Raw genomic sequence first — 25,931 nt, 5'->3', positions numbered from 1 at the left:
CTCTGTAGCCTAGGTTGGTTTGGAACTCAAGCTGATTCTTATGTCTCAGCCTTCCAAGTTCTTGGACTACAGATGTGTTCTTCTATGCCTGGTCTTGCTTTTTCCTGATTTCATTTGCTGATGCCAGAAGAACAGAGGCTTCTTCAGGGAAACCGTCTCTCAAACTCTGCATCTTCAGGTCCACCGGCCATGAGTGTCAGTGTGTTTATATTTAGGAAACAGTCTGTGGCATAAGAACCAGGGAAGAAACACAGGGAGGACGTTAGAGGCAGACTGAGGAGGATGGAGGTATGTGACTGGTGCAAGTAGAAAAAAACGGATCTCATCTCTGCTATCAGGGTGTTGTCCTAACAATGCTGCGCTGGTCTCTCACCTCAAAGCCCTGATGGTATGACAGAAAAAGGAGCCATCTCTCCTAAAGTTCTTACAGAAGCCATTCTTTTTGGTTTTTCGAGACAGGGTTTCTCTGTAGCATTGAAGCCTATCCTGGAACTAGCTCTTGTAGACCAGACTGGCCTCGAACTCACAGAGATCCACCTGCCTCTGCCTCCTGAGTGCTGGGATTAGAGGCGTGTGCCACCACCGCCTGGCTTAGAAGTCATTCTTGACAGACTGCTTACTTGTGGAAACTAGCCAGAATGTTGTTAGATACTTCTTATAGTAGTAGTGGGGGTACAAAACCTCCATCTACTTACATTATACGGTTCAGAAGGGGAAAATGACATGACAGCTTTCCCTCCCTCATTAACAGCTTATTCAGCTAATTGCAAATAAGTTATTTATTGGTTACATTGTCAGGGGAGAGAACAGTTCACCATTTCAACCTTGTGTGTGTATTCTTTTGAAAGAACATCCTTCTTACTGCTATAGAGGTGAACATTTTCTTCAGTGGTTATACAGATTTCAGTAATTTAATTAATTGCAACTGACTAACCCATGTTCTGACTTTGTTGTGCCCCCTTCACCTATCAATAAGGTTAAAGTTGGTTCTGACTTATAACAATTCACCAATTCATTATGCTTAGTATTTCTGACTTCAGATGGTACAAGTGTGTGTGTGTGTGTGTGTTCTGTAGAAGCCATTCTTTCATTCTTGAGATTTGATCTCTTCCTGGCAATGTTAAGCATGACACTTTTGGTTCATGCTGGGAGAGGTTGAATGGAGCCACAGCCTTCAGTCAGTCTCAGGGTCCGAGGGAAATGATAGATGTTCCACCGTGCGTAGTGTTGCTGTGCTTTGTGACCACAATGTTCTGTAGATTAGACACATTAGACACAGGGTATGAATTTTCACTTAAGAAATCTTCATCATATGATGGCTTAATAGAGACCCAGTCTCTATTAAGTACAACTGAGTACATCTTCAGGCACCAAGCACCCGTTGTGTGTCCTGTACTTTGTGTCTCAGAGCACATGTAACTGTGGCTTCCAGCAATTCCATTTCTCCATTCGTTGTTGCAGGCTCCAACTGAAAACCAGTACTGCCTTTGCATGGCTTTGATCCCCTTGCTGTGGTCGATACAGGGCCTTGATCTATGGAGAGCCTCTTTAGTCTTGCTGCAACTACAGGCAATGTTTTTTTTCCGTGACGCTCAGAAACAACCATGATCACTTTAGAGGTACAGGTTTCCCAGAGTCCTGTTGGATGAGGGCTGGCATCCCATTTTCTGTATGGTGGAACAGCTTCACAGAACTCAGTGTGCTGTCAAGAATGTGCTATAGCTTCCAGAAGGTTTCCTGATAAAACATTTTGGAGGAGAGTAGCCTAGGACAATCCCCTGTTATCCCAGGTCTATGAGTACCTCCAGGGCAGACGTCAGCACTTTAGTTAAAGACAACTGGCCAAATTGGCTTCCTAGCTGTGGGAAGCCAGAAGTATGTCAGTACAACACCTTTGCTAAAGTAGTGCCTGGCATCTAACAGGGACTCTATAAATTAGCATCAAATTAGGTTGATCTGAAGACATGGTAAAGAACAACTATATTACACAACTGGTCTCAGAAACTGGGAAAGCTCATATAAGGCCTTGAGTGTATTACAGTATTCTTCATATATAAACTGGTAAATTCATTCATTTAGCAAATACAGTGTGCCTTTGTTACTATCTAGGACGATGGTTCTCAACCCATGGGTTGTGATTTCTTTGGGAGTTATGTATACTGCATATCAGATATTTACATTGCAATTCATAACAGTAGCAAATTACAGTTATGTAGTAGCAACAAAATAAATTTTATATTTAGGGCCACCACAGCATGATGAACTGTATTAAAGGGTTACAGCATTAGTAACCACTGATCAAGGTTGTCCATCAAATACTAGAGAGACAGATATAATAACATAGCTCCTTTCTTGTCTGGGTGCATGCTTCAGGAATAACCTGGTCAGGTAAATGGTCTAAGTGCTTTTAGTGATGGGTGTAGGAGAAATAAGCGTGGGTTGATCTGGAAACCCCTTTGATAGAAAACATGGTAAGATAAAAAAAATACCTATGGGTTCCTGCAGCTTGAATTAAGGAAAAGGAAATAAGAAAGAATCAAGCTGTATGGAAATACAGCTCAGGGCTTATTAAAGGTGTTAGCAAGCGGGTTATAGGGAAATGTGTCCAAGTTAAGGTTATGGCTTTGGAAATGTGTCCAAGTTAAGGTTATGGCTTTGGAAATGCTGACAAGAAATCGACCTGCTCTGTCCATCAGGCTTCTCAATTCCCCATTGCTGTCAGGCCCATTAGATAAATGTTGTGGAATCACTTTGCAGTCTTAATATTTAGTTATTTACATTATCATGTACGTCATTATGTACATGATGTGACCTTGGTAATCTCCATGATATGTGTGTTCTTTGGAGTCTCTCTGCAGACTCCCTGGCAGTGCATTTCCATGGAGGGTCACCATGGCCTTCTCATATGGGTTCAATATTAATACCACTCATTCTAGAGTGGCTGCTGATTACTTGGCAAGAAAGACAAAATGGTAGGAAGTTTGTTTTCATAAAACAAGTGTGAAAATTAGCATGGTTATTTCGAAGACATGTGCATTGGAAGACACATGTGAATGTCACGGGACAGCCTTACTTTCCACCATGTCTAGGTCGGATCCCTTGCTCACTATTACATATGGCAGGCTAGCTGGCTGGCAAGCTTCAGGGGATACTTCTGCCTCTGCCTTCATCTCTCTGTAGAAGCACCAGGAGTACAGATGTGTGCTAGTGTGTCCGAGGATACAGAGTGTGTGCTATGTCAGTTCCGAGGATCCAAACCCCAGCCCATATACTTGCATGGTAACTGCTTTATCCACTAAACTACCCTCCCTACTTCTCCATCTCCCCTCTTCCCTTTTTTCTTTTTCCTTGTCTCCTTTCTTTCTTTTAGACAGGATCTCGCTGTGCAGCCCTGGCTTACTTTGGGGACTGGAGAGAAGGTGATTTGGGATGAAGATTGACATTCCTCACATCATCTCAGTCACCTGGCTCCATCCCTAAGCTTAACTATGAACATTGAAATCAGAAGTGATGAGGCTGGATAGTACCGGTGTCCTGACTTCTGGCATCTTTATAAAACTAGCTTCATTGTCATACCCTGGTCAACTGAGAATGGGCTCAAGCCTGTATTTCTTTGTTTAATTAATGATGTGAACTCCATGACCGGCATAGGCTGGCACAGAGTACTCCCCCATGCCTTCCTGGTCGCTATCACTGCACCAGGAAGTGCGCTCAGTATTGGGTGAGAATCAGCTGGATTAGTCTTCTCTGTTAGTTGCCTTGCTACGTGTAGATGCTGGGTAACTTGGATGAGGTCATCCTGCTTTCTGGAAGTTGAACAAGATTTCTCAGCACAGGTACTTGGACTCTAGAGCCTGATTCCTACAGTCCGTGTCTTTCACGTCTATCTTCGTCTCATCTTGTTGATTCTGCCTAGTTCAGAGCAGCTGGGTAACTAAGGATTTTAGTTCTAAGGGGTGTTGCTTTGTTTTGTTTTGAATTTGGAAACTCTTCAGGCCTTGAACTTTATGTGTTCTTAAATTACAAGTCAGAAGATGCCCTTGTGGGAGAAAGGATTTTTGTCACCTCTGCCAAGTCTGTGCCTAAGGATCCCTTCGTCTGTGTCAGCTTTTTATTCTTTACTCCTCAGATAATTCTTTGTGGTTTGCACATTGAATATGTCTCTTAAGCATTTGAAAATGCTGACAGCTGAGTGATAGAGGTCCCCCCAATACCTTTTCTGGATGATAAAAGCTCAAGTGTAAGCTACTTTTCTCCCCTTTCTTCCTCATCCATTGTCAGTAAAGCCTCTAGTAAAATGTTTGACACCACTAACAAGTTGATCTGCAGGCATTGAGATGCTGGGATGTGTTGTCTGAGTTGTCTGCCCAGTTCCCACAATAGTTAAGTTCCAAAGTAATCACACAGAGTTCTACATTAGTTTTAAACTGATTGGCCCATTAGCTCTGGCTTCTTATTAGCTCTTATAACTTATATTAGCCCATTATTCTTGTCTATGCTAGCCACGTGGCTCGGTACCTTATCAGCAAGGCAGTCACATCTTGCTTCTTCTGTGGCAGGGTCACAACTGTGGAGGGAACTTCCTTATTCCCAGAATTCACACCTGTTCTCATTGACCCACCTCTACTTCCTGTCTGGTTGACCTGCCTGTACTTCCTTCCTGGCTACTGGCCAATGAGCATTTATTTCAAATATAATTGACAGAATACAGACCATTCTCCCACACCAGAGATGTCTCAAAGGAGAGGGAAACCCAATATCCCTCGTCCACTCTATCAGCTGAGAATAGCATTTCAGAAGGAGCCACTGTTCTATGGACAATAACCTGGGCACAGATTTTTTTTGCTGGGCTCTAGTTTCAGGTCACTACCCCAGTGTAATCAAGCCACTTAACTATGCTGTGCTTTAGTCTCTTCACAGTACAGGAAGGTTTTTTGGGGGGAGGTATGGATTGAAAAATTTCATTTAGAAAAACATACACAAAAAAATCAAATAGCTATATTTGTGAACATTTTTATGTCTAGTAATTTCTTTATCATTGGAAGTCAGAGTACCTGGAAAACAGCGAATTTTTTAATAGTAACTTTTAAAATAGTGGCTATATCACTATTCATGCTTCAGCTTTGTGACAAACGTTCACAAACTCACATCCCAATGCGGCATAGAATAATTTTCTTTGTCTTCCAAGAGTCTGGAAAGTATGTTTGCTCTTTTGCTTTCTTTCTTTGGATTCTTTAAGGGCCTGAGAAAGACTAATCTACCAGTTCCTTTACTTGAAAATAGCAAATAAATGCATTTATTCTCTAAATCGTTATGGGGTGCACACTCTGGGAAAGCGGCAGCATAGCTTCTGTAGAGACTGGTAAAACTCAGGGACACTGTCTGCACCTGCTGGATTGCCTGATTCTAAACAGAGCCCTACCTTGTGCCAGGAGTTAGGTTTTCATCCTTCACTGTGCCTGAGTCTCCTCGAGCTGTTAAGTATCACACTGAATGACGTCTCTTAGAAGTGCCCCCTGTAGGTACTAGAATTTTGACAGTCCCTTCTCATGTCTCTAAGACTTAATAGTGTTTCTGGGAACTCTGGCCAAGGTCATCTCTCTTTTCAGTGTCAAGGATCTGAATATGCCAGGGTGGAGTTGCTTGGAGGGATAGAGGGGTGAGGATGGAGAGAATTGGTGTCAACTCTGAGCTCCCATGTGTAGTATCCAACACAGTAACACAGTTGACCTCAGGATCAGGCATCCAACACACATAGCATGAAAGAAGAAAATTGCAGTGGAAATGAGCATCTTGTGGGTCTTCTACCCGTGAATGATGGGTGAAGACGAGTCTTCCCTCTCTTTCCCCAGCCTCTTCATTCCTGTCAGTGCTGATGCTCTGGCTATGAATTCAGGGAATAGAAGCCCTAGTGAAATGGCTTGGCAGCCCTCGAGAGCATACAGCGATGCCAGGGAGTTGTAGCCAGTACCATCATTGGGCAGGTCTTCTTCCAGGGCTTTCTGTGCCATGACCTGCAAGTCATGCCAGGCATCACCTTGCTGGAAATCGTGGGCAAGATTCCTGATGGGAAGGAATCTTACTCAGATTGAAAAAACATTTGGTTTGCCTCCGGCAACTGGGTTTAGAGGAAACAATGTCAATCCCTTCGCTGTTTGCTCAAGGATTCTGAAGTGTTTTTCCCTGAGTGTAAAAAGCATGTTTCACTACACCCTTAACCAAAGTTAACTGTTTCCTAACTACTTCAGAGGGTGGTGCTGGTGTTCAAGGCTGTCACAGTCCCAGGACTTTTGGTTGCAAAATACCCCAGCTCTTCTGCCGAGTGCAAGGCTAAAGTCTGGTAAAAATAGAAATGTAATGGATATCTGCATCGGAGACCTTCACCAACCCTCATCTCTCTCATCTCTCTGCTGCTGGGGGTTCACATAGAGAGTGCTGCTCAGTGTGCCCACCTCCAGTGATTACAGTACCCACTTACTGATGAACTTTCAACCCTTTGGCCTTCAGGGAACATAGGACACATCCTGCCTAAAACCCGTGTGTTGATTATCTTCCAAAAACCAAAGAAAAATGACATTGGCTTCCCCAACTGTTATTTTATTCATGGAACAGAAGATTGTTGGCATGGCAATGGTTAGTTTTTAATTTCTAAAATTTCTAATCCCGATGAAGACTAAAGAACTGAAGCCAACAGGCCAGTTGAAGGGCCTCATTAAAAGAACACAGATACAAGTAAAACGTTAGGTCTCCAGTTCTGAATTTAAACCTTTCTTTCTCATTGATCCTTCCACCATAAAGGACCCATGGGACTTAGAAATGAAAGTCATTGCCATCTATATTTAAATAACCAGGAGAATAAGATGATATGTGTAATGGAGTTGAATTATTCCAAGCGAAGAGTGTCTCTTTCTGTATGAATAGAACTTCCCTGGTCGCTGCTCGTGTGGATGCCATGGTTTGTTACATGGAGCAAAGGGATGCTGACATTCTTTCCCGCATGTAACACATCACCCCATGTTCTTTCCTTTAAGAAATTGGGAGAATAAGTACAGTTTCCTTTGCCAACATTTGTCTCTTTTTATATTAATCTCGGTAGAACTGAACAATTTCTTCTCTCTGTGCAAAATAAGGCTCTCCTTTGTATTCATTTGGTTGGCATACAGCTTGAGGGTGTCCAGTTTTTCAAATACAGATCTAAGAATATCTGGAATGATTTATGCACAAAGTCACCAGGCTGGCCAAAGCGAACCGAAGTCTATTAAGCTAAATTAAAGCTTTGTTTTGAGGGCGGAAAAATGTCATTTTGCTGCTATCTGAAATCTACACCATAGTAAGGACAGAGTGAGATTTCCCATACTTACTTTAGGTTTTGAATGGACTTATTAACTGCATCGCCTTGCCCTTCAAATGCCTCAAAGGAGGATTGCTGGAAGACAGACACATGTAGAATGAAGTCTTGCACTGTGCCCTTTTTTAATGTGTTGCAGGACTCTTGTCCCTGGAGTAAAGATGGAGGAAGCTTTGACTATGCGAATTCAGTTCCCATATTAAGAGATTGTATTTAATCAAAAGTGAATTTAACTCTAGATGGCATTCAGATAGTAAAATTGGTTTTAGGAAATTCCATTTCCTTTTAATACTTGAGCAGTCAAAATTGTGTTCAAATTTCTTCTTATTGTTTAAATTAATTGTCCTAAAGTTTAAAATAAAAAAAACCTATAAAATACAACTCTAGAAGACACAAGAATCTAGTATTTAATGAGTTTACATCCCCAACTTTTCTTTTGTATATTCCATTGTGGTAGAATGTGATACCTAAAATGGGTACCTAAACACCTACACACCTACAGACACACACACACACACACACACACACACACACACACACACACACACACAATGGGGAAGGAAAGAATGTGGAGGAGATCCAGCCACACTTTTCTTTTTCTTTTCTTTTTTCTTTCTTTGTCCACTGGTTAACTTGGCGTGACTAGGAATAAGGCCGTGTGATGTTTAGTCCTCAGCTGAGGAATTACCTTCATCACACTGGCCTGTGGGCCTGTAGGTGGGGCATTTATTTTGACAGGTGATTGATGAGGGAAGGACCCAGCCAACTGTGGGTGGTGCCAGTCCTGACCAGATTGGACTGGGCTGAACAGAGAGGTAGCTGGTCCTGAGCCTAGAAGCAAGCCAGTAAGCAGTGCTCCTCTGTGCTCTCTGCCTCCGTTTCTGCCTCTAGGTTCCTGCCTTGAACCTCTGTCCTAGACTGTGAAATGTAATAAACCCTTTATTTCCATAGTTGCTTTTGGTCCTAATGTTTATCACGGCGACAAAAAGCAAATGAGTACAGATAGCAATGTTTTCTAAAGGACAATGAAACCAAAAAAAAAAAAATTGAGCTTTTAATGAATTCTTCAGGAAGCTTAAGGAGTGTTAACACCCAATGGAAAGTTAAACTTAAGTCTTTTGAGACGATTGTTCCCAGAAAGTTGATGTCAAGTCAAATAAACATATAAATTTATACACGTAGGCTCTTCCATGCAAATTAGGAAGAGTTGTTACTTATGAGCATGATTACTAGTGGCCAGCATAGGCCATCTTCATTTAGGCACTTGAAATTTAACATTTTATTAAACTTTTATAGTTGTGTTATTAGTATTTAATTAAATATAAATATATTTAATTAAACATTAATATTTGATGTTATCATATTAAAATTTCAGTGTTTAAAAGTATTCAGTGTTTAACTGCTAGAGAAATGTGCACTAATCTTTCCCATCAGTTTGACACCTCTTCCTGTTTGGTTTGAAGACTGGGATTCTGATCATTTTCTTGCTCATTATTTGCTTTCATAGTTTCTTTCAAATTTGAACTATATCTTTGTTTATGGGCCCATCAGTGATCATTAATGTGTTGGCAACATCTTTTATTAGCAAGGGAGAAGGGAGTACCGTGAGATTCACTGCCTCTGTCCAACCCTTGTTCACGTTCTTTTCTGAAGTGACTGCTTGTGTATGTGGTGATATCATGCTTCTCCACCTATGAATATCCTTGCTTTTCTGTATTTATCTGTGTTTGCTGTCTTTTATGGCTTCTGAAATATAGAGTGTGAGGTGAAGGAGGGGACTTCATTGCAAATGGTAAAAATTTGCCCAGGAGTGGGTTTCAACATATCAGGGATCAGTAATAGAATGTATTTCTCATTAATCCCACACACCCTCTTTCCCCTTCCCCCTTTGTGTGTGCGTATGTGTGTGTGTGTGGGGGGTATTTAGGTATCCATACCAAGTTTAGGACTCACATTCTATCACAGTGGAATATACAAAAGAAAAGATGGGGATATAAACTTATTAAATACTTGTTGAATGGCAAAACTATATCCAAAGATTCTTGTGGTTTTTTTTTTGTGTGTGTGTGTGTGTGTGTGTGTGTGATGGGTGTTGTGAGATTCTTGTGTTTTGTAAGTTGTATTTTGTACTCCTTTTTTTTTAATTTTATACTCTTCTATTTTAAACATCAGGACAACAAATTTTCATGGTGTTCTTTGTTTGTTTGTTTGTTTGTTTTTTCAAGACAGGGTTTCTCTGTCCTGGAACTAGCTCTTGTAGACCAGGCTGGCCTTGAACTCACAAAGATCCACCTGCCTCTGCCTCCTGAGTGCCGGGATTAAAGGCGTGCGCCACCACTGCCCAGCATGGTGTTCATTCCTAACCATGTGACCATCTATGTACCATTATCTAATTAGAAAACAAAATAGTGCATTACTATGTATTAGGATTAAGCCTGGGCTTCTGGGTCCATTTTTACATTCTTTCTGTGTTGAAACTTAACTGCTGTTTTGTTTTCATTAACTTGAAAAGTTTATATATATATAACAAGAAAATGAATTAATTCAATGTAAAAATTTCTGTCAATGTACATCTGTATTTGAGAGCCTATTGCCAACCATTGCCTTTGGTTCTATGGATACTGACACAGCTTCTTTCTCTAAAAGCAGCAAAGAAACCATACAATGAAAATATAAGCTATAAAGTAGGACAGTAACCTAAGTTTATGTATCACTTTCTTGTTGGACCCACTTTACATTAATACCATGTTACAGATGTGACTACAGATTATAAAAATAAAAATTTCTTTTCTGGTTTTTCTCCTTCAAAGTAGCCAAACTGGTGATTGGTGGTACCCCAACAAGTGCTGGGCTAATGCTCCCCTCATTTTGCTCTGCACTGCCTATGTCTGGCATAGATTAGTTCAGGTCAGCATCACTGTTTGCAGAAGGCCTCGTGTTTCTGGGCTTATGTAGAGTACATACTACACACACCGGCTGCTCAGATGTAGATTCCCTGTGGATGAGTTTCTCTTCTCATGGAGCTGCAAAGGTGGGAATTCTGTCTTCTCATTTCTAGTACAGTGCTCACATCTGCTATACTGCGTTGCATCTGTGCCTCAAGTTGGAGTGTTTTATATACGCACCCATCCTGCCCTACGCTTGTCCTATAGCCCCTCTGCTGTTTAGATGGCATGGGCCTGTGATTTACACTGCAGGTTTGAGAGGATAAAAATCTCTTTCCCCACTAAGGCAGCTCATCCTGCCTAACATCACAGGAGTACCCTTAGATCCACAGAATGATCCCTTGCTTCATTCCTGTTGTGATTCTTTGCCCCCATCATAAGAGAAAGCAGAGTTGTGGGGTTGTGTTTACCTTGAACTTGCATTTTCCTTCAAGAACTTTTGCCAGTTTCTTTGGGGTTCTGAACTGGATAAAACCAGCTCTCTGGAAATGTGTTTCCCTGATGTCTATTTTGGTTTATCTGCTAAAGGGCAAATAATACCAATATGCCTTGTGGGGTAGGGTGGATTATGTAGGAATTTATGGTATATGGAAGAGCTATGAACAATATATATATATATATATATATATATATATATATATATATATATACCATAATTCTTATGTTTTGCTTACCTAGTCACATCTTCTATTAATCTTTTCTTGAGTTCTTTATGCAGCCAGTTCCATGATAATTAATATTCTATTGCAATATCTGATCTTCCCTAAAGACCTTTCCTGACTGACTTCCTAAAATAACTCCTCCTTCATAATGACTTGTTATCTACACATATTCTTAACTTTTGTATCATACAGCAGTTTAACAATCTATGCTCTAACCTATTTATTTAACCACATTGTCTGGTCTCCACTGGAATGAAAGCTGCCCATGCAGGGAATTGGCTTGTTCACTGACATTATGTCCCATCTAACACGGTACCTGCCACAGAGTAGGTACACACTGAAGGTTTCTGAGGGAGAATTAACAAAGACAAGTGGAAGACTTTGAAAATGGGGGAATACATTCTGCTGCTTCTGTCTGGTGTAACCACTTGTGATTCTCTTTCCCACATAAGCGGAAAAGAGGAAGGAGGAAATAAACAAGGAACTAACTGAAAGCGTAAATGTATGGAGGGGTGTGTAAGGAATAGTGGAGCAGGCTGCAAGTGGGGAAGGACGGCCTGGCAGCAATGCTATGAGTTTTTCCATTAAACCCAATGAAGCAAAACTGAAATGAATCATACATTTTTAAAACTTTGGCTCTCAGGAAAGGTCAGCTAAATCTACAGTTTTATTGTAGAGTCAACTTCTTAAGTGTGATCTGTGTTGTCTCTATTGCATTATTACACCTGTATATTCCAAAGTTATCTATTTATATTTTATGTACATGGATGTTTTGCTTGCATGTTTATTTGAGTACCAGATGAGTGCCTGGTACCCCAGAGACCAAATGAGGGCATTGGATCCCCTAAGGCCAGATGTGTGTGAGATACCATGTGGGTATTGGGAATTGAGCCTGGGTCCTCTGGAGTCAGTGTTCTTGCCTCTCCAGTCCTATATGCAATATTTATTTCACAACTTCCCTTTAAATGATCTCTAAAATATCCTATTATTCCTGACCAGATGTATTTTTTACATAAATCTTTGGTGTTTACAGTTATTAAATGAATCCAAAATGCCTGTTCCAATCAGATTGAGTGAAAGTTCTCCATCAAATAAAACATAATACCTTATTTGCCTGCATGTTGCTCTCTGAAACAGGTGGATTGCAAACCAAATTGTTTTATTTTCTTTAGAAAGAATGGCAGCCTAAGTTTAGTATTTAATAACTCAAAGCTTAGTCAAAGAAAAATATGATTAAAGAATGGCCTACGGTTTTGAATACATTCTTTTATGAAATGTCTTGAATTGTCTTTCTCTTGGTAATTCTGATTTCTTCATTTACTTTTCCCTTTTTCCCTTCCTTCCTTCCTTCCTTCCTTCCTTCCTTCCTTCCTTTCTTTCTTTTTCTTTCTTTCTTTTCTTTTCTTTTTATTGTGGGTGAGGGTAGGGTAGGGTAGGGTGGGGTAGAGAGGCAGGGCCTCACTGTATAGTCTTGACTGGAACTCTCTTTATAGACCAGACTGGCCTCAAGCTTACAGAGATCCATCTGCCACTGCATCTTGAGTGCAGAGATTAAAGGTGTCCACCTCTGTATTGGGCTAATTACCACTTTGTGATCAGAGTTTCAGAAAACATTGCTGAGATATTTGGACATGGGAGCTCTGTGTTCGTACTGATATATCTTCCTCGGGCTTTCATTTTCCTAGGAAACACACATACACACACACACACATATGCACATACGCATACACACATATACACACACACACGCACACACACATGCACACATACACACACACCAACAGATGCATATACACCTCTCCCCTCCACTTTATTCTTTATGTATTTTGTTTCAAAGTCAGAGAAGACAAAAGGGAATGCAGGGGGCAGATATGTATACTCTTTCCCTCTATTTTGTTAGTGATAACAAAAGGCACAAAGCATGGAGTTTTCTCTACTTTCTGGAAACTGTTTTAATCAGTCCAATCATTAGTGATTGAGACTGTGTTTGCTCACCATCTCTTTAAATGCCACCTTTGCATCTTCATGGGATGACTGAAGATTGCTTTCCAGCCGGGACATCAACCTCAGCTTCTTGTTGCTTTTAACAGAAATTTTATTCCTTGTCAAACTAGAGATTAAGGATGTGTGGCTAGAATTTAAGAACAAGGAAAAATGGGACCAGAAGGCGTGTTTATCTCTCTCCCTATACTTTACGCAGAGACCATATAGGTAGCTCATGAAAAATGTAACAAACTCCTCATAAACTCCATTTCATATGCTATTTTATGTATAGAGTTCCCCTTTTCTACTTGTATTTACAGTTTAAATTTGCCAGTTTGGTACATAACTTTGCATATTCATGTGTATAAATATGGAGTAGAATTATTCACTGGCATTTCTACAGCTATTACCTAGTTACCATCCACAGAGCTGTATAAAATATGACATTGTAAAAGCGTTGTGTAAGCATGACCCTTCACTATTCTAACAATATCTTATCAGTCCTTACATTGTAACTGGGAATGATGTCCACTTCAGTCTTAGGTTGCCTTTGTCTTCCTATGTCATCATATGTCATTGTATCATTGTAATGAATTATTTGACATAGTCTACATTTGAAGGAAAGTGGATTTATTTAGAAAACAGTTTCTGAGAATTAAAGTTCGGCAGCCTGGTTGACCCCTGGAAAGGGCAGCGCATGGTATCACAAAGCAGAAGCCCATGCGGGACCCATCATTTCTGAGAGCATAACCACAGTCAAATTCTCATGAGACCCTCCTGGTAAAGGCTCCCTACTCCCACTGGTATCACTAGGGAGATGAAAATATGGAACACAATCACATTCAATCCAAAGCAATAGGAGCAAAGTTCAGTGCTTCTCTGAGTATTTAAGAAACTCAGTTTATCTTTCTAGGGATAGTGTGGCTTTTGTCCTTTATCTATTTTCTTATGGAATTGTTACCTTATTGAATATAGGAACTTTTTGTATGTAGATGGAAGTTTTTGTCCCATGCATGGTGTGGGGCAATAGTCTGTATTCTGTCAATTATATTTTAAATAAACTCTAATTGGCCAGAAGCCAGGCCTAGGCAGGACAACCAGACAGGAAGTAGAGGCAGGTCAGTGAGAACAGGAGAATTCTGGGAAGAGGAAAGCTTGATCAGCAGTCCTGATCCAGCCACAGAAGGAGAAAGATATGACTGCCTTGCTGAATAAGGTACCGGGCCATGTGGCTAACACAGACAAGAATAATGGGCTAATATAAGTTGTAAGAATTAATAAGATGCCTGAGCTAATGGACCAATCAGTTTATAACTAATGTAGATGTTTGTGTAATTCTTTGGGACTTAACGACTGTGGGAACCAGGCAGTACAGAAAACTCAGACAACACATGCAGGCCTGCAGCCGTTCACTCCCAAACAAACACACAGAGGCTTCTATCAGTTGTAAGCCGATTGGACTGTTAGTGCAGGTTTACTATTACCTAGCTCTTACAGCTTAAATTAACGCATAATTCTTGTCTATGTGTAGCCACATGGCTTGGTACCTTTTCTCAGTGAAGCATTCTCAACTTGCTTCCTCTGTGTCTGACTGGTGACTGCATCCTGCCTTTCCTCTTCCCAGAATTCTCTTAGTCTGTTTGCCCCACCCATACTTCCTGTCTGACTACTGGTCAAACAGTGTTTTATTAAAGCAGTATGAGTGACAAATCTTTAGAGTGTATGAAAGCCTTATCCTACAGCACTATTATATTAAGGAGATAGCCTCCTTGGGTTGATGGTAGAAGCTGTGAACTTTTATTTTATCTTTCACCTCTCCCTTTGACACTTTGGCCATGACAAATTTACACTATTTTCTTATAAAATTATAATTTTTTTGAATCACTCTAAAATTTTGTAATATGTATCTTCCCCTGTTAAATTATTTTAAACTCCATATTTCTTACTGTGCTTTACATTTTTAAATATTTTACATTTTAACATTAAAAATTATCCTGATCTGAGATTAAAATTTCAACTTCATTTGTTCATTAATGTTCAAATACCATTGTTAAGTAGTTTTTTGTCACCCATGGTTTAGCATAACATCTTTAGTTCATGACATCTTATTATGTATTTAAGGTCAGTTTCTTTATTTTCTGTTTTACTCATTGATGTCCCTGTTTTAATCATTAGCTCTATTGTATTTTATTACTCAAAGAACTTATTTCCTCCTCGCTGTGGGATGCATTTTAAAAGTGATACTATAATTTGTTTCCCATTTACATTTAACCAACGAGTTCTAGTATATTTGCACCTTATAAAATATTTTTACATCCTGTTGGTGATTACCTCATGAGTACTGGTGATAAATTACCTCATGAGCAGGATAAATAAGTTGGCAAATTTGAAATTGAGATACAAGTTTAACTGAGTTTATATGGTAGACTTCCCATAATCATCAATTTATGTGGTTTGCTTGGCAAGTAGGAGGTGAGGATGGAAATCCTAGGAAGTGAAGGTTCAATGTCTACTTAGCCTGCAGAGGGAGGTGAGAGCTTTGTGAGCTTTGGGGTATCCTGATCTTACTGCATTCTGTATTATGTCTGAAATGGAACATGTCAAGAGGAAGGACGTCATTCTCTTCTGGTCTGGGTAGAGTTGTATGAAAATGTTTTCTCTTTGTAGTAAACTTGGCAAGACATAACATTTATATAATACTCTAAGTTCTCCTTAAAGAACTTAAATATGGATGGGTGGGTGGATGGATGGATGGATGAATAAATGTGTTTAAAATGATAAATGTGAGCTTTTCAATCATAGGAAACTTTTGATTCAAGGGGTGCTTTTATTGTTCTCTAAGTTCATACCATAAAGCACCACGGCAAATTATATGGTATTTGATGCTACACACACACACACACACACACACACACACACGAGCCTTTTTTGAGTACCACAGCCCTGTGATCAGATAAAGTGACTGATAGTCAGAGGCAGATGCCAAACTGCTGTGACACTGTCTAGCAAGTATGCCACGTAGCTAACACTTTTATCTGGTAAAGTTACAGATGAGATTCTATTTGGTAAGATATCTCGTCCTCTTTCAGTGCCATAGCTCATCTATGAAAATGGCTACCATTTGGTTTCCTCTCTCCCACATACCAATCTGTCCTACTTGTGACACAGAGAGGGAAAACCATGCATGCACTATGGTACCCCACCCCAGTAAAGACTCCTTTATTTTCTAGGAATATCTTAGTGACTAGCAGATTATATGATACTCTCTGATATTTGTATATATACCTTGGCATTGGATTGATGAAGTTTCCATTTTTTAAAGGAATTTTGCTTAAACAGATCTGAAGCCTTCCTTGACCTAGTGTATAGATAGATATAAACCCACTTGACGTGGTAGGAATGAGATAAATATGTAGTAATTTAAAATTAGGTTTGACAATATAAATTGCGTTGTCAAACTCGTCCTAAATCTTCACTTGCTGAGCATCATGTGTAGAGATAATTATATTTTTATGAATCTAAGAATAATGAAATACTTGCTAAATTTCTCTGACCAAAAAAAAAATCCTCTCAAAACTCAACATCATTCTCACCCATCTTCATATTCCGAGAATGCTGTCTGCCACTTAATATTTATTGAGTGAATAACATGATGGGATTTGTTCCTTAGAAAGATTGTTTGGAATCAAGAAGCGGAATATTTCATGGAGCAGATAATCTGCACACATGTCCATTCTGGCTTCTTCACTTTGATTGAGAAGGGTGCCATTGTCCTCCTCAACTCAGTAGGCAAGAGGGATTTTGGATCTTTGTTTGGGGAGATAAGAGATTATAACAGGAAGCTGCATGATGTTCCTGCTCCCAGTTTTTACTTTGTGGAAACAAAGATAGATGGCTAGATAGGAGATTTCAAAATATTGTGACAAAGTTAGCTGTCAAACAAAGGAACATTTCATGGGAACTTGAAGAATTGCATCAAGGCTAATCCTGTATTTCAGATGCTCTTTTTTTTTCCTTCTTTGCCATAATAAGAACCTGTTTTTTAAAAATATCTTATATTTTATATGTCACGAGATTACGGATGCTGTGCTAAACTCAAGGTTGAAGTAAAGGTCATGGTTAATGCCAAGGCTTTTCTGGAATGTTGTGGTTTTACAGTTTAGAATTGGCAGGGTGCGCATACATCAAGAGCCTGACTCTTTAGTCTGTTCCACAGATAAGAGTAAGACATACATTTTTTTGATTCACCTAGTAGTGCTCTTCCATGCTATGTTTTTATAAAACCATGTAACCCTAACCAGGTCAGTAGTGTATACCTGAAATCCTAGGATTTAGAAGACAGAAGCAGGATTGTTCCAACTTTAAGGCTGCTCCTGACAAATTTCAGGGCATCTAGAGCCTCATAGTGAGATGCCAGCTCAAAAAGACCAAAAAAAGAAAACAGTGATGGTGTTGCGTGAGGTCCTTCCGCTCCTCCAGCCTATAGCCGCTGAGATACCGGGCGCCACTCTGTTGTAATTGGAGTGGCGGCGGGGCTGCATCCCCGGCACCTGGCCGCCCATATGGCTGGCTTATGCCCCAAAATGATTACACAGAAACTGTATTCTTTTAAACACTGCCTGGCCCATTAGTTCCAGCCTCTTATTGGCTAGCTCTTACATATTGATCTAACCCATTTTTAATAGTCTGTGTAGCCCACAAGGTGGCTTACCAGGGAAGATCTTAACCTGTGTCTGTCTGGAGTGGGAGAATCATGGCAACTCCTGAATCTGCTTCTTTCTTTCAGCATTCTGTTCTGTCTACTCCGCCTACCTAATTTTCTGTCCTCTTAAAGGGCCAAGGCAGTCTCTTTATTTAACCAATGAAATCAACACTAAACAGCAGACTCCCACATCATGATGGCAAAACATTTCAGAGTATGTTGCATAGGAGAAAGGGGCAGATGGGTCAAATCCAGCTGGTTTTGTTTATGACAGTTTATTTGTGCACCACTGAACCACTTCCGGTATGCTTCAGCTATAATACTACAAGAGCATAATGAATCCACAAAGTCTGAACTATTTAGTATTGAACCACTGTAGGAAAAGCTTTCCAGCTCTTACTATGAATGGAAATATACCCTAAAAATGATCACTGTCACCTTATTACCACTGAACAAATTATCAGTGGCATATTTTCATAAAAAGCTTAACAACTTGCTTGGCATTGAGATGAATTATTGGTCTATAAAAAACTACAATGTCTGCCTCTATTGAAACGGGAGAGAGCTGGCTTTCTAGAAAATCACATGGACGCAGAGATTTTAATTGTCACAATAAAGTCTGACTTACACAACACTGACAGAAAATGGGAAATGCATTAGACTGTCGTTTATGTTATGGAGCTGTGACAGAGACGAAGCACTCACCAGATGTCTCTCTTGAAAGGTGGAGTGGATCCAGCAGCAAGTGGTGAAAAAACGGACCAAGAGGGATTACGACCTCAGCCGTGCCCAGTCCACCTACTTCAATGATCCCAAGTGGCCAAGCATGTGGTACATGGTAAGTTCACCGAGGAAGTCCAGCTATGGTTATGTTGTCCACGTTTGTGGTGTGTGAAGAAAATCTGTTGGTCTTGGGAGGCCCAGACGCAGTGACCTGGGACCTGGTCCCCCATGAAGGCTCACTGTTGGAGAGAGAGCTCACTGTCGTACTTTCTAAGACAGTCTGGTGCTGAGATAGAAAACTGCTCAGGTGTAGACACACTGAGACCTATTTGCAATGGTGTTCACTTCTGGTAGACGGTTGCGGTGCTCTGATAGGGTATAGCTCACTAAGCTTGCACGCTAAAACTTGCACATCATTGAAATTACTTAGCTGGCAGGCGTCCCCTGACATGCCACCTTTGTGTATCAGGAAGTGTTTGGCCAGTTCAGGGAAGCCAGTGTAAGGATGTCAGTAAGGGAAACTCATTGACCCACAGAGCATGGTGCTGGTCTGCTTTAGCCTGGCTCCTTTGGAAATGTACCTCTCTAGTCTTGAGAGTTTTGCTTCGTGATGACTGAAACATGGCTCCGAAGACGTTACTCACCCTGCATCATGAATTCATATGTCACCAGTTTGCTCTGTGAGCGGCAGAAAGCCCTGTTTTGTTTCTCTTTCTTGAAAATTTTTATTGCCAAGTGTTGCCAGGGTGTTTTCCATGGCACTACTTTTTATAATCCCTTTCTCGAATTCTCTACATGTCTCCAGCTGATGAAAAGACACACATCCACAGAGCTGCGCATCCCTTCCTCATATTTTCCTGGAACTCAGCCTCCCATTCTGGCTGGCTGGAGAGCTCCTTGCTCTTGCTGCTTGGTGGGTCAGGATTGTACCACTGAGGGTGCACCTAGGACTGATTTATCTAGTTCTTCCCATGTTCTCTTCTGGCATCACTTCTTGCCCTCACATGTTTTGGGGGTCCCTTCACCCCAGTCGCTCTCATCAGTTCCTTCTTTGTTGCTGTGATAAGACACCCCGACCAAAAGGGACTCGTGGAATAAAGTTTATTTTGGTTTACATTCCAGAGGGAAAACCTATGGTGGCAGAGGGGCAGGGCAGGAAGCAACAGGTGGGGCGGCAGGAGTAGAAAGCTGAGAGACCACATCTCAACCTCAAACAGGAAGCAGAAGTGAACTGGAAGTGGCATGAAACTAAATTATCAAAGGCCACTCCCAATGGCGTACTCCTTCCAACAAGGCTGTACCTCCTAAAGATTTCATAATTTCCCCCAAACAGCATTGCCAACTGGGACCTAGTGTTCAAATACATGAGCCTACTGGGACCACGTTCACCACCGTCGCTGCCACACTGGTGGCGCCCTTCACCATTGCATTCTGGTCATCAGTGTAGTTTTCATATCTGCTCTGCTGTGAGGAGAGTGAGCTAAGGAAGGGTTCTACACTTGGGTCTTGGTTTAGGTCCCTGGAGATGCATGCTTATTTGGAGGTGGAGGCTTGTGGCTGATGTGTCTACCATCTCTTCATTTTCCTAGACATGTGTAGAGATGGGAAGTTGTAGAAATGGCTAGATTCCCGGTAGAATTTTACATGAGAGCTCTGCTATTTAAGGAGAAAAGAAGGGAGCCCTGGTGTGAACTTCAAAGGTATTGGAAAGCAAGAAATCATACAGTAGGGTCGTCTGAGGGGACTATAACACAGGACAGCTTGCTGGCTCTAAGACAGAGAAGGGATGAACCACGGAGGGGGGCACTAGAGTTAGTGTTAGCATGCACTATGGGGCTTTGTGTGCACAAAATTACAAAATTGCCATTTCTAAGTGAAATTTAGAAATGGTATGGAAAGCAAAAGTGCCTCTCTATGGGCGTTTATAAAAGCAGGTGCAGGAGACTGTCCTTGCCTTGTTCCACATTTGTTCTCCCAGGAAAGAGTCACTGCTGCCTGCATGTCGTGCTGGACAAGGGTAGGATATGACACGTCCCCACTCCTCTCACTGTACTAGTGAAACAGAAAGGACACCAGGAAAAATGGGGGTTACTGCTCTAGCACCACGAACCTTCTGAGTATTTTGTTGTTGTTGATACCTTTGATGTTTTACATTTATTTATTCAGTGTTTGTGTGTGTGTGTGTGCATGTGTGCGTGTGTGTGTACACGCATGTGAAAGTCAGAAGACACAAAGTCAGTTTGTTTTCTTCCATCTAAGGATCCAACATGGGTTGGGTTATCAGGCTTGGTAACAAGTTTATTACCTGCAATCTTGCTGGCCTATGGCCTCCATTTTGACCATGGTCTGCCTGCTGACTGAGGCTGCCATACCTGCCTCCCAAAGAGCCCCCATTTTCCCACTGAATTTTCTCAGCCTGGCACAAGGAAGGTTGAGAGAAAAACTCAATGTGCTAAGTACTTTAAATACTCAGTTTGCTGAAAGCAATGTTCTGAGTGCTCTCTGGGTAGTTTTCTGAGTTTGTGTAAATGAATGTATGCATTAGCATGAGCTATGTTGTAAGAATGAGGAATCTGAGGCGTGTGCCTAAGCTCACTCAGCCTGGTAGAGCTGAGATGCCACAAGGGCAGGACGATGCCCAGCCTTCCAATGAGCACAGAATTCGACTACACCTTTGTGCTACTGACAGATACCCAGAGAGATGCTGATCTTGCCCGTTAAGAACTTCAAATACGTCCACAGAGTCGTGACTAAAGAAACAAGACAGAGCCATGAATGCTAGTCATAGTAAACAGAGTATCAGAATACTTCAGAGATTCCTATTAAGTTATTATTTTTCTCTTAAGGAAAAGGACAGGAAACAGACTGCAGACCTGTGAATATCTTTCAGGCATACTGTAACCAAATGAGAGCCAGGACTCTTAAATCTGCAAAACTGTATTCCAAGCCTCATGACTTCCCTTAGTATGTCCATGATTAAATTCCAGACTCTTCTCTGCTGTGGTGTGAGAGTGTTTTGCTCATTCGTGTGACTCTTCTATTGCTGCACGACAGGATACCCCAGAGCCGAGTTCTCACAGCAACTATTATCTTATTGGTTCTGAGGCTCAGAAATCTGAATGGTATTGGCTATCCACTGTTCTACAATAACCAGGTTTTCAGTTAGAAGACTCGAAGATTCCACAAGAGTGGAAGGTTCTGCTCTCTAAGTATTTATTCATTTGCTGGTAGCAATTGGCTCCTCTCCAGAGGGACCTCACCAAAAAGCTGATGGGGTGTCACTTGACATTGTCTGTCTTCCCACAGACATGTGATCAAGTGGTCATCTGGGAAACATGATTTTGCATCTAACCTTAGAACCCAAAGAGAGTTATCTCTTTAATTTCTTGTTAGTATTAAGAGTCAGCTATGCCCCCCCCCCCCACTGAAGCGCACTACCACACAGGTCTGCACACCAGAGGAGGCACGACTCATTCTGTGTCTCCAGAGATCACCAGCAAAGTTCAGCAAAAGCTTGCACAAGAAGCGTTGCACAGTGCCCAATACCCAGATTATATCATAGTTACTGTTCTTTGGCTTCTCAATTGAAAAGTTAACTTTGCGTAGATAATTGATTCAAACATAAGTGTCATTCTGTTTTGCTAATGCTGTTCCCCTGCCACCAACTTTTTATTTATTCACTTAATAAATCATTAAGAAATTGAGAGCCTGTGACCATGAGCATTCTTCCACCTAGCGAACCTTTCAGGTCCACCCGTAGGACTCAGAAGATCAGTGCAGGAAGAACAATTCGTGTCCTGGTGCATCAGCTTCTGCCTTTCTTTTGTCCAACATGTGGCATAGGCTAGCTGTTTAGAAACACAGGATCTGTGCCTCCTAAGATCAGTAAGACAGAAAAGAGTGAGATAAGAACATATCACATCTTGCTGGGGAAGCGGCTGCTCTGCCGAAGCTTCCGCCGAGTCACATTCATGTGCGCGGCCCCTGGTCCTCAGACAGTCACTGTAGTTTTGTTTGCAGATTGAGTCTTCTTTGGAAATCTTGACCCCACCATCACCAGGCAGTGATGCTTTGTGTTTTGGTATGCAGTGGTCCTCAGGCAGTGGGGTGGTTCTGATGCGCATTTATGGCAAATGCTGAGTATAGTAGTTGCATAAATGAATGAGCAAACCTGCTATCACTCTGTAGCAGGGAGAATAATTGCCCGCATTTAATGAGTTCCCCGTGTTATGCCAAGTTTCTTGCTAACTCTCTTATGTCGCAGATTATCGCCAGTGTTCCAGTGAGTTAGGCATTATTGTCATTGCCACTGATTTATGGATGAAGACATTAAAGCCTAACAAAAGTTGTCGAAGGTCACCTACTGAGCGGAGGTAGATCCGGTGTTTAAACCCATCTCTGCACCTGCAGACCTAGGTGGCCAGCTTCTCTCTGCAGCTGTGGCTCATAAGCCAGCAGGCAGCACAGTCACATATAGGGTTGAAAGCTGATGACTGCCCATCCTCTCCTACTTTCTCCCACAGCACAGTCTGGGACTTTGCATTCCTTAAAGGTCCCTACCGATGTGATGCTATTGTGCAGGACTCCCTTTGAAAAATCTCCCTTCTCAGCCTTATCTTGAACACAAGGTTCTAAGAGTATAACTTGTTTCATCTCCCAGTCATCAGATGGAAGAAGAAAACTTAAACTTCTGGGTCATTTTAAAGCACACCTAGTCAGTTTTCATTTGCCTTGGTCTCTTCTCTTCTGACAGCATTTTCTATCTGAGAAGCTGGAAAGGTTAATATGAAAAGATATTTTCATTTAACCTGAAATTGAACTGCCTGAAAATACCCCTGGCTTAGCTATCCTCTTACGATGCGCCAAAAGTAACACTTACTGGGTAGAAAGGCTACAAAGGTTTGGCTCTGTGTAGTAGAATTGGTTTTACCTTACCCAACTGATGCAGCGGCCCATTTTAACACTGCTAAGGAAAGTGTAATTTGACTCTGAAGACTGTAAGATTACGGAGAACTCTTTATTAAGGTTCCGAGAATGCTATTTACATAGATCAGGCAGTTCAATATTGGATGAAGTTTCCTACATACGCAAGCTTGAAGAATCTAGCTGAAGTTCCCAATCCTAATTAACATCCCTTCAGGGTCATCATTCATGATGGATTTAATGCATTGTGGGAGTTACCCTTTAGTGGGATATTTCTCTTTGTGGGAGGATTTCAAAATCACCACCAAAGATATATTCTTACTGGAATGCAGCAGTTGAGCTGTTGGTGAATAGGAGGAATCCAGCTTAGAAATGAGACTTGGATGGAAGCATACAGTTAAATATTCATTACTCGAGGAAATTGACAAAGAATTACATGATAATGCTTGTCTAATAATTAGGCACTAATAATGATTTTTGGAGAAGCCCATAGTAAATAACTTTTAAAACACATTTTTTTTTCTACCCAAGACAGGCAAGCTCTATTGTAAGAAGTAAAGAATAAAGGAAGGGAGGGATCCATGGATCCTAGGTTATAGTTAGGTAGAAGGAAGCTCTGCATTCTACGGCAGAAAACCCTGACTGTAGCAAGGATGTTACAAGTTTGATCAATGGATCCTAGGTTATAATTAGGTAGAAGGCAGCTCTGCATTTCGAGGCAGACAACACCAATGATACATTGGATGCTCCAAAAGACTAGAAAGGAGGATGTGGAGTGTTTCTGCCACAGGAATACAGTTGAAAACCATGTGGTTCTCCTTGCATTTTACAGTTTTGATGTGTTAATTAAAAGTAAAACTGAGAGAGAGAGATAACTGATGGTTTTGCTGTTTGGCTCTGACACTGGCAGTTGGGACCAGCGTTCTAGAGTCTGCACTGAAAACTTCTGTGATGGACGCGTAGCCTATTTGGTATATATACGCATGGTTCCAAGGCTGATAGATAATAACAAATGGGCTCGTGTTTTTGATGCACTGCTTCAGATTTCATGAAAGCTCCCTGGGTGGTTTTTCGGAATCATATTTGCCGATCAGCAGAGTGAAAATTAGCTGAGTTCAGTTTTGTGGGGTGCATATCTGCCAAAAACGATGAACTAGCTAGCATAGTAATTGCGAAAAATGATTTTAAGCCACATGGTCCTTTCTCAGCCAAATGGATGGTGTTCAGTTCTCCATGAGTTTGAGGCATTGCTGTTTCTGTAGTTGGCACACACTTCCCTACTGGTTTATACTGTCATTTGACTCTAATAAAATCTGGTGGAGTTTGTGGCATTATTGTCCCAGCAGCTTGGAAATCATCCTTTTAAGATGCCTCATATTGCCGTTTTAATTGAAAATGCAACATGATGGGCATCTGCAAGCATGTGGCACATTCTGAGGCAAGCGAGAGTCGTCCAGGAAGGGCACCCTCCTGCTCAGCATGGACTGGCGTGCTGGTGGAGCCACTGACTGGAGACCTGTTTTCCAGTACTGATATGTGCTACTAACTGATTTTAGACCCTCTCAAAGCATCTTACCCTCTTAACATTAGGACATCTAGAAAAAAATATATAACTTCTATTGATCATTTCTTAAGTTTGTACCTGAGAATTTCTTCCAGTTCTCCATGTCAAGATGTACTGGACATTGGGTCAGGGAAGAATACCCACCGTTGATAGGCTCAGATCTGCAGCCAAGACCTAACCCATGAACTTCAACTACTGTATTCCCTATTATCATAATATCAATAAAACTTCATAGGCGGTCCCCAAGACCACCCAGTTCAGTGAGTCGCTGGGAGGGCTCATATGACTCATTGCGTAGTCACACCCACAGCTATGGTTAATGTCAAGGAAAGCATACCAGGCACCATCAGCAGATGGAGGAGTCCCATGGGACAAAGTGCAGAAGAAGCCAGGCTCTAAGGGAAGTGCCAGGAAAGCAGTTTTTCCCTCCCAGCACTGAATGCGGTAACATCTGGGATGTGGTATCTCAGAGCCTCACCTTGTTGGTGGAGGCGGGTGAGTCACTGAGGCCCCCTGTGCTTCGTGTGTTCCAAAGTCCTAGAACTCAGAAAGAAAGCAGGTGTTCTGACACGCCCAGTACCCAAAGGCTTTAAGTCCTGTGAGCCATTCTTATCAGGCTATAATGAGAACGCGCCCAGTAGTCAAGGTCCCAGATGCCAGCCAATGGCCAACTTTGTGGGTCACCATTTAAGAATTCCAGTCTTGTGGCTGCTGTGTTAAACACTGTTATTCCCTAAACCCATTGCATGACGTTACCCTCTGGATTCCTTGTGTACCTATCTATTCCTTGTAAGTTTGATAGAAGCCTCTGTGCCGTCCTTAATTCCGCTCTTAAGACACGTCAGCTAGTCAAAGCCATTCTGCATTTCCAGTCGGTATCAGTTCTCCTTCCCCACCCTTTCTGCTTTAATCTAAACCTCTGCTGGCTCCCAATTCGAATCTTGCAACAGCTGTAAATCTGCCTCCTAAGCTCCATTTTCTCTCTTCTGTGTTGTAGTCAGATTGATCATTGAAACTATGAACCAGCCAACTAAAGTAAACATCTCCTCATTTAATCACTTTCCTTTATTTCACGTTTCTG

General features: G+C 41.4%; 1 protein-coding gene across 2 annotated transcripts in view; it reads left to right on the top strand.

Annotated features, from left to right (window-relative positions):
- Positions 1 to 25,931, top strand: part of Pcsk5 (proprotein convertase subtilisin/kexin type 5) — a 421,783-nt gene that overhangs the window by 77,527 nt on the left and 318,325 nt on the right. For both annotated transcript variants that reach the window (XM_075973653.1, XM_075973652.1), the window contains exon 3: positions 18,365 to 18,478. In XM_075973653.1, coding sequence (XP_075829768.1) covers positions 18,365 to 18,478 — 114 coding nt within the window. The remainder of the gene's footprint in view (positions 1 to 18,364; positions 18,479 to 25,931) is intronic.

The sequence above is a fragment of the Microtus pennsylvanicus genome, chromosome 5 (assembly GCF_037038515.1).
Source record: "Microtus pennsylvanicus isolate mMicPen1 chromosome 5, mMicPen1.hap1, whole genome shotgun sequence".
Classification (NCBI taxonomy): domain Eukaryota; kingdom Metazoa; phylum Chordata; class Mammalia; order Rodentia; family Cricetidae; genus Microtus; species Microtus pennsylvanicus.
The sequence above is the reverse complement of the archived record's forward strand: the minus strand, read 5'-3'. Positions and strand labels throughout refer to the sequence as shown.